This window comes from Chelonia mydas, chromosome 3 (assembly GCF_015237465.2).
Source record: "Chelonia mydas isolate rCheMyd1 chromosome 3, rCheMyd1.pri.v2, whole genome shotgun sequence".
NCBI classification, from domain to species: domain Eukaryota; kingdom Metazoa; phylum Chordata; order Testudines; family Cheloniidae; genus Chelonia; species Chelonia mydas.
This window is the reverse complement of record NC_057851.1, coordinates 97,239,859-97,252,493: the sequence shown is the minus strand read 5'-3', so window position 1 is coordinate 97,252,493 and position 12,635 is coordinate 97,239,859. Positions and strand designations below refer to the sequence as shown.

Genomic DNA, 12,635 nt, shown 5'->3' with positions numbered 1-12,635 from the left:
ACTGTGGCCCCACCCCTCACACCACCCCTTTCCCCCGAGGCCCGTACCGCCTCTTCACCCCCAAAACCCCTCCCCCCATTGATCGTCCTTACTGCTGGTAAAAAGTGGGGGGACCATGGCTCCTCCCTGTCCTCGTTCCAGCGCCCCGCCTGCAGTCTATACTTAGGCACATATCTCCATGAGAGGGTCAGGGCTGAGTACACACCCATGTCATCAGTATCTCCCATTGGCTATCCTAGATGGCTCCCCGCCTAGAGTGCTGCCTTTTATGAATTTCAGACGAAGGTGCCTATCTCTCTGCATGCATTCTATAGAGAGCCTATGCACCTAACTCAGGCTTTGGGAATTGCTGTGTTGTTCCTGTGTTTTTCTAGGGCCTAAAAGTTACAATGCCTAAGTGAATCTAGCCCTAAGTGTCTTAGGCTCCTATGTCCCATTTTCAAAATTGATTTAGGCATTTAGGAGATTAAATCTCACAAAAGTTGACTGGATTTACACTCCTAAACACTAACGTCACTTTTGATAATGGGCCTTAGGCTCCTAAGTCACTTAGGTTTCAGAGTAGCAGCCGTGTTAGTCTGTATTCGCAAAAAGAAAAGGAGTACTAGTGGCACCTTAGAGACTAACCAATTTATTTGAGCATAAGCTTTCGTGAGCTACAGCTCACTTCATCGGATGCATTCAGTGGAAAATACAGTGAGGAGATTTATGTACTGTGTGTATATAAATCTCCTCACTGTATTTTCCACTGAATGCATCCAATGAAGTGAGCTGTAGCTCACGAAAGCTTACGCTCAAATAAATTGGTTAGTCTCTAAGGTGCCCCTAGTACTTCTTTTCTTTAAGTCACTTAGGGTATGTCTACAGAACATTTTGGAGCACACCTCCTAGCCTAGTTAGACAGACTCGGGCTCACACTAGTGCTCTACAAATAGCTGCACAGACACTGCTTTGAAGTTGGGGCACAGGCAGGAGCTTGGGCTCCAAACCCCACCCCTTTTCCCTAGGCTTCAGAGCCTGAGCTCCAGCCTGAGCCGCAACTTCAAAGTGTTGTCTACACAGCTGTTTTTTAGAGCACTAGCACAAGCACTGCAAACCCAAGTCTATCAATCCGGGCTAGGAGGCTCACTCCAAAATGCTGTGTAGACATAAAACTTTAAGAACATTTTTCTCTGCATGGCTGCAGCAACTAAGTTCCATGATCTGGGCTGCTGGTCACTAGTTTATCAGAATCCCAAACCACAGCTGAATTTAGGATTCCACCTGAGGCCTGGGTCTACACTGAGAAGTTATATCACCATAGCTACGTCAATCAAGGGTGTGAAAAAACACACCCCCGACCAACATAGCTATGACAACATAACCCCCAGTGTAGACACAGCTATACCAACGGAAGAGGGCTTTTGTTGACATAGCTAACTTCGTTCAGGGAGGTGGTGTTCCTGCATCAACATAAAAATCCCTTCTGTTGATGCAGGGTGAGTCTATGCTGGTATAGTCTCTGTGGTATAGATATACACTCAAATATTCTCAGAGTTTTAATCCAAATACCCCTTTGGGATGCTCAAATCATCACTTAAGCATTTATATGCCTAAGAGTTAATGTGAGCATCCAAATATAGGTTTTGGACATACTATTAAAGACTCATTCATAAACTGAGAACAGGGTAGATGAACAGATGAACAAGGACTGAATCCTGAAACATATTTGTTACATGGAATGGGTCTGAAGCTTATTACCAACAAAGAAGAGAAGGCCAGACACATACTTCTGTTTATCTTTTTCCATAAAACAAAGAGAGGAGGACATCAAATGAAATTAAAGGAACCAAATTTAAAAGGGATAAATAGAAATACTTCTTATACTTAGCATAAATGGCCCTTAAACTGTGGAACTTACTGCAGCAGGATATCATTGAGCAAATAAGCCAATAAATTCCATCAATTATATAAATTTTTACATGACTAATAATATCATTTGCATTTAAAATAACTAGGATTAAAAACTTTAAGGGCTGACACTTAGCTATGGTCAGGAAATTGTGCCTCAAAGTATAAAGTATTGAAGTGCATTATGGAAATGTTTATGCTTCTCTCAAGCATCCTGAACTTGACCACTGCAAGAGACAGGAGACATGACTAGATGGACCAATGGTCTATTCTGGTATGGCATTTCCTTTGTTCTTTTAATAGGAAAGGGATTTTGAACTGACTAATACAGAAGAACACTTAATGCTTTCTGACTAGCACTTCTAAAGAACACAAACAGGATGCTGTCAAAGGAAAATATTATGAAGGTATATTACCTCATAGTAAAGCACTAATTTGTCCTTACACATACTGTATCAACAGAATAAATATGATTAATGTTCTCTATGAACACATGCCATCTGAAATGTAAATACTTGGTAAAAAATTAGGGAATTTCTGATGATTATGTTCTCATGTGCTTTTAATGAGGCTGTGTGAACTCTGCAGAGTTCTGTTTCTTACCACGATGTGTTTAGTTTAGGTACTGTCATTTATATGACTCTTATATTTTTTAGATGCACTGAGACATGGCTAAGTATTAGACTCTTAAAGGTGGTGCACAATCATAGGACTTTGCAAGCACAATTGTGGCCGGTCTGAACATTTGATTGTCTCCGTGCAAATTGTCTCTGTAGAGAGTAGATTTCCAGGGTTAGATGTCTGAATGCCCATGTAAGAAAAATCAGATTGCAAAAACTGTCATATAGTACAGTGCATGGTTTATTTACAGCAAATATGTAGTTGGCTATACAGTGGGACATGCGATTTGAGAAGAAATCACCTTACCTCCATACTTTTAAACTCATTGTCATAGCCATGATTACCTCCACCACAAAATGTATAAGCTTTATTCCTAAGAAGAAATCATTTTATATTGTAAGTAAAAATGGTACAAATACAACAAAAATTCTAGTTACCCCAACAAATTGGACTTTGGGTTACCCCCTGAGAAGAATGTTGCATAATATTTTGGTACTGATTGTTCTTATAAGACAATGTTGACTTTTGCAGAGACCTCTCCTTCTCTTAGGTTACTGAGATTACTTTAACCAGGAATTTACCCCAAGATTCTAGCTACTGTACAGTGCATTTATGCCTCTGAAATAATCAGAGTAAAAGGCTGACCTCCGAACTGGGAAGTTCCAAACAAATGTATCATCTCCTTGGGGCTAGTTTTATAATAGCCTTCCTTACTATTCACATTTTAAAACAAGACTTCTTCCTGGAAAACCCAACTATGGCAGTCCTGTTGGAACAATTTCAGATGGCTTTGCCTTATGAAGGAGCATTTAAATTTAAATACACTACTCTAAAAATGTTTGCATTTTTTCTACAAATTGCAGCCTTAGTTTTGATTTTGTATTTTAAATACAATAGAAATGTCATACTATTTGACTTACAATGAGTAGCACTTGAAAGGAGAAGACAAATATGAAAACACCCCAAAATAAATATTTCTCTTTAAATATCTAGGACAAATATTGGACACTACTCAAAATAAAATATGAAGTCAAATGCTAAACAGGCATTTTACCCCTCTCTCAACAAAATTTAAGTTTTAAAAATATTATTAAATAAGATTACAGGAAAAAAAGTCCTCTGCTCAGAAACAGATAGAAGGTATTTAAGAGAAAAGAGAAAGAGAGTATTTTAAAAACCATCCAAGAAGCAGGAAAAGGTTTAATCATCTGGAGATCATTTAGGAATATGTAAAATACAATACAAAATACATTTCCAAAAGCTGAGCCAATAATAAGTGCAAGTAGAATTTGCACTTGTAATGCATTTTCAACTGAAAGTGCAAATGGGATGAAAGGAGCTCACAATTTCTGACTTTCTAAGATTTATCACCTTCATTTTTCCACATGAAAATTGGTACCCCAACCCTACGCTTATAATTTATTACCACTGCACCTCTGAGTGCACACACAATATAAATTTTTTAAAATCTACTCCCATGTATTTACAGTGTGTGTATGTGGAACACCGACAGACCCCGCTCATCAGTGGGCAGGATCGAACCTGGGACCTCTGGAGCTAAATGCATACGCCTCTACTTCATGAGCTAAAAGCCATTTGACTCTTAGCTAAGACTGGAGAGCAGACTCATTAACCTCTCTCTGTAAGTGGTCTCAGAGCCACTAGATGGGACAGAGCACCATACCCAGGAAGTGTCCGGGTTACATATGCCTACAGTATATGCAGTTTGTGTACACACATGATTATAAGCAACTACGACAGCTAAGATCAGATAACTATTTCCATTCTAACCATCCCTTTTTCAGTAAATCATATCTGTTAACCACATCATTCACTTTTTGGTATATGTTTCAGGCTTAGTCTCTTCCCAAAGGTGATTTATTTTTTCAAGTTTGAGTAAAAATGCAGAAAATGTGGCAGAAAATAGACTTCCGCCATAACAAAAAGGGTCCTGCAAGATTTTTTTGAACTGCTCTGCCACTAGTATGGCAGGAGATAGAAAGCTAAAACTTGACAAGGTAAGAGTCCTAATTAAAAAGTGTTCTGAATATTTCAATGAAAACTAACTGAGTTATGAACCTTTGAAAAACTGCAGCACTTTTTGCATGACAGATTCTCATTAATTGGGCATATAAGAAGCCAATTCTGTCAGCCCTAGATGGTTAACTGATGTGATGAGATATTTAGTGAAGATGAATAATGAACAAGACTTCAGTTCACCTCATTCACCATGCAGATTTGAAGAGAAAACTCTATGCACACCATGTAAAGCAGTGGCTATCTGGCTTACACAGACACACACAATTATTTCCTTTTATATAGCCTCCTAAACATTCATCTAACAGTCTGGAAAATCCAGCATTCTAAGGATCAGCTATTGTCTTCACTGCAAGAGATGCAGTCTTGTCAAATAGAAAGCAAATGACACATCTGTGAAGGAAATGAGGCATCTTGAATGATAAGGGTAAGAATCAATTGACAACCACAATTTACCTAACAGCCAACCACTGCCGGTCCACCATAAGATGAACTTTATCAATGCGAATGTTGTTAGCATAATGGAATCGCTTTGGCAAGTTGGGTGTCAAGTAGGGTTTGAAATGTTGGTTGGGTTTTCGGCACTGAAAAACAAGAAATGGTCCAATCACGTTAAGATTTGCACTACATCAAACACAAACACATCATTCAGCAATGGCCATAGATACTGTGGAGATTGGCACACTAACTATACTGTATATGTTGATTGATAGCTAGAACAATAATTTCTTCACTGACTTATTCCACCACATTTTGGTCCCAGTTGACAATGGATAGTAAAATGTCTTACTTGGATCTGTTACATAGGCCTTTGACAAGATGTACTGTAAGTGTGTCAGTCCTTAGTAGGAGGCTGTTGTAAAGTTATTGATAAGAACAAAGAACTTGTAATGGTAAAGATATTGGTATATGCTATGGTTAATGTTATTGGCATCCATATACTATCTGCAGTTAGTATATCAGTCCACATTCTATAAGCTAGTAGCTAAAGGTGCCTGAAAGTTACTCATTTTTTGCAATCTTTTACCAGTTTACCATGCAATAAATAGGGAAGTTTACCATGCAATAAATAGGGAAGAGGAATATATCCTTCACATGCCTATAAGGTGTCATTTTGAAATCATTAAAAATTATAAGCATGCAAATCACTTTCTTGGAAAAAGTCAATATCCAACTTTTGGCACTGTTGCTTATAAATGTATAATTACTAAAAGAGATAAGATTTGCTGAGTTGCCAAATTGTAACTTTGAAACAATTTGAATAGATTCTAATGAGATTTAATATAACAAATGTTTTTTCTAACATCCGCTAGTGTAGCTACAGTCAGTGTTCCTTTCTGGTTAAGAATCTGTAGGCTCTCAAAACACAGAAGTTGCCAAAAGTAGAAGAATAAAGGATCATAAGTTTATATTATGTGCCACAACAAGTACAGATCTGAACAAACAGAACCAACCTGGTGACCTCACTTCACAACTGACCGCCCCTAAAACCTTGATTAGGCTTTCTGAAATTCCTTAAAAACAATATATATTTCTTGTTTGAAATATGTAATGGGAATTTAAAAAAAATAATGGTGCAACTGTAAAAATCGAGACGCTCCCAGTAATTCTGACTGGGAGATACTTTGTTTAAGGAATCTAGAAAGACTGAATTTTAGATAGGATCAGCTCTCATTTTAATGGTATTGGTAATAGTGATACCTATTGAGTTTTACTGCACTGGAGAACAGTGGTTCAATCTTACTGTTAAGCATCGGGAGGGCAGAAAAAAATGAGAAAGACTTTGTATGAGAAAGAAAGTGTGAGGAAAGTGAAGGCTTATGTACTACAGTAGAACCTCAGAGTTATGGACACCAGATTTATGAACTGACTGGTCAACCACACACCTCATTTGGATCTGCGAGTACACAATCAGGCAGCAGCAGAGACAAAAAAAAAAAAAAAAGTAAACACAATATAGTACTTTGTTAAATGTAAACTACTAAAAAAAATACATTTGACAAAGTAAGGAAACAATTTCTGTGCGTGTTTCATTTAAATTAAGATGGTTAAAAGCAGCATTTTTCTTCTGCATAGTAAAGTTTCGTAGCTGCATTAAGTTGAAGTTCAGTTGTAAACTTTTGAAAGAACAACCATAACGTTTTGTTCAAAGTTACAAACATTTCAGAGTTACGAACAACCTCCGCTTCCAAGGTAGTTAATAACTATGAGGTTCTACTGTACCTTTATAATTATCATTGTGCCTGCTAAAGCCAACTGTAAAATAGGGATCAAAGTAGCTATCAACAGCCTCAGGGCTACTCTAATTTGCTTCCAGTTGCCAATGGCCCAGGAGGTCATTCCTCAGCAGTGCTCCAGCCATGCCCCTTTTCTCTGAACCATAACTCCTCTAGTGCGGGAGGGAAAGATGTGGCACAGATCAGCTATTCCAGCTCTGTGTTACCTGAGGAGTCCCAGTTTCCCAAAGGAATATTCAGCTGGCCAATTAACATGGCTTTATAGTACCTACAGTAGAGCAGTTTTTAAACTAAGGGCTGGTTTAAAGCTGACAGACGGAGGAGCACATGGTTCAGACAGAGACATCCATTAGGGGAGGATCTATTAACGGAGATTCTCTCTGTCCTCGTAAGGAGGAGAGGATGGAAGATGATAAAATATGGGTAGGATCTGGTGAGAAACAGTCATATGAAAAAGAGGCCCTTTCAATTACATCACATAATGGCAGACAACTAAAAAGTGACCATTTTTAAGTGCTTATATTCAAATGCTAGAAGTCTAAATAATAAGATGGGTGAACTTGAGTGCCTTGTATTAAATGGGGATATTGATATAATAGGCATCACAGAAACTTAGTGGAATGAGGATAATCAATGGGACACAGTAATACCAGGTTACAAAATATATCAGAAGGACACAACAGGTTGTGCTGGTAGGGGAGTGACACTATATGTGAAAGAAAGCGTAGAATCAAATGAAGTAAAAAAAAAAAAATCTTAAATGCACCAAATCATACCATAGAATCTCTATGGCTAGTAATTCCATGCTAGAATAATAAGAATATAGCAATAGGAATACACTGCTGACCACCTGACCAGGATGGTGATAGCGACTGTGAAATGCTCAGGGAGATTAGAGAGCCATAAAGATACAAAACTCATTAAAAATGGGGGATTTCAATTATCCCCATATTAAATGGGTACACGTCACCTCAGGATGGGATGCAGAGATAAAGTTTCTTGACACCTTAAATGACTGTTTCTTGGAGCAGCTAATCCTGGTACTCACAAGAGGAGAGGCAATTCTTGATTTAGTCCTCAGTGGAGCACAGGATCCGGTCCAAGAGGTGAATAAAGCTGAACCACTTGATAATGGTGACCATTATAATAAATGGTGACCATAATATAATAAAATTTAACATCCGTGTGGCATGGAAAACACCACAGCAGCCCAGCACGGTAGCATTTAACTTCAGAAAGAGGGACTACACAAAAATGAGGAGGTTAGTTAAACAGAAATTGAAAGGTACAATGTCAAAAGTGAAATCCCTGCAAGCTGCAGGGAAACTTTTTAAAGGCGCCATAATAGAGGCTCAACTTAAATGTATACCCCAAATTAAAAAACATAGTAAGAGAACGAAAAAATTGCCACCGTGGCTAAACAACAAAGCAAAAGAAGCAGTGAGAGGCAAAAAGGCATCCTTTAAAAAGTGAAAGTAAAATCCTGATGAGGAAAATAGAAAGGACCATAAACTCTGGAATTGAAGTATAAAAATATAATTAGGAAGGCCAAAAAAGAATTTGAAGAACAGCTAACCAAGGACTCAAAAAGTAATAAAATTTTTTTTAAATACCTCAGAAGCAGGAAGCCTGCTAAACAACCAGTGGGGCCACTGGACGATTGAGATGCTAAAGGAGCGCTCAAGGACGATAAGGCCATTGCAGAGGAACTAAATGAATTATTTGCATTGGTCTTGGTCTTCACGGCTGAGGATGTGAAGGAGATTCCCAAACCTGAGCCAGTCTTTTTAGGTGACAAAGCTAAGGAATTGTTGCAGATTGAGGTGTCATTAGAGGAAGTTTTGGAACAAATGGATAAATTAAACAGTAATAAGTCACCAGGATCAGATGGTATTCACCTAAGAGTTCGGAAGGAACTCAAATGTGAAATCGCAGAACTATTAACTGTGGTTTTTAACCTATAATTTAAATCAGCTTCTGTACCAAATGACTGAAGGATAGCTAATGTGACGCCAGTAATTAAAAAGGGCTCCAGAGGTGATCCAAGCAATTACAGGCCGGTAAGCCTGACTTCAGTAGTGGGCAAACTGTTTGAAACTGAAGTAAAGAACAGAATTGTCAGACACATAGATGAACATAATTTGTTAGGAAAGAATCAACATGATTTTTGTAAAGGGAAATCATGCCTCACCAATCTACTGGAATTCTTTGAGGGTGTCAACAAGCACGTGGACAAGAGGGATCCAGTGGATATAGTATATTTAGATTTTCAGAAAGCCTTTGACAAGGTCTCTCACCAAAGGCAAAGTAAGCAGTCATGGGATAAGAGGGAAAGTGCTCTCATGGATTGGTAACGGATTAAAAGTTAGGAAACAGAGGGTAGGTATAAATGGTCAGTTTTCAGAATGGAGAGAGGTGAATAGTGGTATCCCCCAGAGGTCTGTACTGGGACCAGTGCTATTCAACATATTCATAAATGATCTGGATAATGAGGTAAACAGTGGCAAAATTTGCAGATGATACAAAACTACTTAAGATAGTTAAGTCCAAAGCAGACTGCAAAGATCTCACAAAACTGGGTGACTGGGCAACAAAATGGCAGATGAAATTCAATGTTGATAAATGCAAAGTAATGTACATTGGAAAACATAATCCCAACCATTCATATAAAACAAACAAAGTAAAGTATTTCTTCAAACCATGCACAGTCAACCTATGAAACTCCTTGCCAGAGGATGTTGTGAAGGCCAAGACTATAACAGGGTTCAAAAAAGAACTAGATAAATTCATGGAGGACAGGTCCATCAATAGCTATTAGCCAGGATGGACAGGGATGGTGTCCCTAGCCTGTTTGCCAAAAGCTGGGAATGGGCGACAAGGGATGGATCACTTGAAGATTACCTGTTCTGTTAATTCCCTCTGTCGCAATTGGCATTGGCCACTGTCGGAAGACAAGATACTGGGCTAGATGGACCTTTGGTCTGACCTAGTATGGCTGTTCTCATGTACCTTTGCATCACTCTCAGGGCTGGACTTAATTGTGTCTAGCTGCCTATTGCCCTCAGGGACCATTCCAGGAGCTAGAGAGCACCAGAGTAAAGCAATGCTCCAAGCACGTACTGTTTTTCCTGGTTACGCCCCCTATCCTGGAAGCCAGCAGTGGGGTGCTCTAGAACCACTACTGTTGGTTCTGTGCCACCCAGGGGGTTCCCCTACACAGGCAGAATTCTTATGCAGCTTGTTAAGCTAGCTAATTGGTCTCTTTGTACCATCAGAGCAGCACAAGGGGCGATAGTGGATGTAAGAATCTGGTCTGAGATGTTCAGCTGCTAGACCTGTATACTCTGTTAGTATTAACCCTGTGAAATGAGAAGAAGTGAGCCTGGACAACCAAATAAGCAACTGAGATTGATAATTTTATTTTTAGAAAAGGATTCTCCGAGATGGCTACATGACACCTATTATATATGCCATGAGACAAGGTCACTCCTTAAACTCTGTATGTTCTCATCTAGGGCAATGATAGAGGAAAACATCAAATGATATAATAGAATACACCGGTAGTTGGTGCAAGAAAAATAGACTGAAAGAGGCTAGGAACCCTGGGCTGCACTACATACTCATGACCAACGATAGAAAGAAAAGTGGGAATTCCCAAAATTCTGGGCTATAACTATACGAGAGACATTTCACATCTCTTTTCATATACTCTGAATGGCTATTTGGATTATTTAGTTAACACTTAACTACTTAACAGGGATGGGGAGCTAATAATTGATGACATCAAGAAAGATGAGGTGCTTAATGCTTATTTCACTTCAGTCTTCACTAAAAAGGCTAATTATGACCAGATACTCAACACAATAAATATTAACAACCAGGGGAAGAAATGCAAGCCAAAACAGGGAAAAAACAGGTTAAAGAATATTCAAATCAGCAGTGCCTAATGAAATTCATCCTGGGTACTTAAGGAACTAGATGGTGCAATCTTGGAACGGTTAGCAATTATCTTTGAGAACTCCTGAAGAACAGGAGATGTCCCAGAAGACCAGAAAAGGGCAAATATAGTAACTATCTTTAAAAAGGGGAACAAGGAGGATCCGGGGAATTATAGACCAGTCAGTCTAACTTCAAGACCTGGAAAGATATTGGAACAAATTATTAAACAGTCAATTCGTAAGCACCCGGGGGATAATATGGTTATAAGGAATAGTCAGCATGGATTTGTCAAGAACAAATCATGCAAAACCAACTCAATTTCTTTCTTTTGCTGACCTTGTGGATGCGGGGGAGGAGTAGATGTGATATAACTTGACTTTAGTAAGGCTTTTGACACAATCTCACATGACTTTCTCATAAGCAAACTAGGAAAATGTGATCTCAATGAAATTACTATAAGGTGGGTGCACAACTGGTTGAAAGACCAAACTTAAAGAGTAGTTATCAATGATTTGCTGTCAAATTGGGAGGGCATATTTAGTGGGGTCCTGCAGGGGTCAATCCTGGGTCTGGTACTATTCAATATTTTCATTAATGACTTAAATAATGGAATGGAGAGTATGCTTATAAAATCTGCAGATGACACAAAGTTGGAAGGAATTGCAAACACTTTGGAGGATGGGTTTAAAATTCAAAATGACCTTGACGAATTGGATAATTGGTCAGAATTCAGCAAGATGAAATTCAATAAAGACAAGTACAAAGTACTTCACTTGGGAAGGGAAAAAAAATCCAGTCCACAACTACAAAATGGGGAATAACTATCTAGGTGGTAGCACTGCTAAAAAGGATCTGGGGGTTACAGTGGACCACAAACCAAATATAACTCATCAGTGTGATGCAGCTGCAAAAAAAGGCTAATATGAGTCTGGGGTGCATTAACAGGAGTGTTATATGTTAGACACAGGAGGTAACTATCCTGCTCTACTAGGCATTGGTGAGGCCCCCGCTGGAGTACTGTGTCCAGTTCTGGGCACCACAATTTAGAAAATATGTGCATATTGGAGAGAGTCTAGAAGAGAGCAACAAAAATGATAAAAGGTTAAGAAAACCTGATCTATGAGGAAAGGTTAAAAAAAATGTAGTTTTGAGAAAAGAATACTGAGGAGGGACCTGATAACAGTCCAATATGTTAAGGGCTGTTCTGAAAAGGATGATCATCCATTGTTCTCCATGCCCACTGAGGGTAGGACAAGAAATAATGGACTTCATCTGCAGCAAGGGAGATTTAGGTTAGATATTAGAAAAAACTTTCTAACTATATGGGTAGTCAAGTTCTGGAATAGGCTTCAAAGCATAGGTGCCAGCTCCATGGGTGCTCCAGCCCTGGAGCATCCATGGAAAAAACATTAGTGAGTGCTTAGCACCCACTGGCAGACAACTCCCCTTCCTCCCAGCACCTCCCATCCGCCAGCGGCCTCACTGATCAACTCCTCCCCCTCCCCACCAGTACCGCCTGCCCACTGCGATCAGCTGTTCTGCATTGTGCAAGAGGTGCTGGGGGCGTGGGGGAGGAGCGGGGATGGGAATAGGTGGGGTAGGAGCTTGGGGGAAGGAGGCAGATGGGGACGGGGCCTGGGGCAGAGCGAGGGGTTGAGCACCCCGGGGTCCCGAGGAAGCTGGTGCCTGTGCTTCTGAGGAAGGTTGTAGAGTCCCCATCATTGGAAGCTTTTAAAAACAAGTTGGACAAACACCTGTCAGTGATGATCTACATTTACTTAGTCCTGCCACAGTGCAGTGGACTGGCCTAGATGGCTTCTCAGGGTCCCTTCCAGCTCTACATTTCTATGATTCTATGATTAAAAGTTTAAATGCTAAAGTCAATCTAAATTATAAAGACAAAGAAATGCA

The 12,635-nt window shown here is 39.4% G+C and overlaps 1 protein-coding gene across 6 annotated transcripts in view; it reads right to left on the bottom strand.

The window, feature by feature from the left end:
* ENPP3 (ectonucleotide pyrophosphatase/phosphodiesterase 3) overlaps nucleotides 1-12,635 on the bottom strand; it is an 87,596-nt gene that overhangs the window by 19,119 nt on the left and 55,842 nt on the right. For all 6 annotated transcript variants that reach the window (XM_037894806.2, XM_037894808.2, XM_037894807.2 and 3 more), the window contains 2 exons: nucleotides 5,005-5,132; nucleotides 2,818-2,884 (listed from right to left, as the gene is read on the bottom strand). In XM_037894806.2, coding sequence (XP_037750734.1) covers nucleotides 2,818-2,884; nucleotides 5,005-5,132 — 195 coding nt within the window. The remainder of the gene's footprint in view (nucleotides 1-2,817; nucleotides 2,885-5,004; nucleotides 5,133-12,635) is intronic.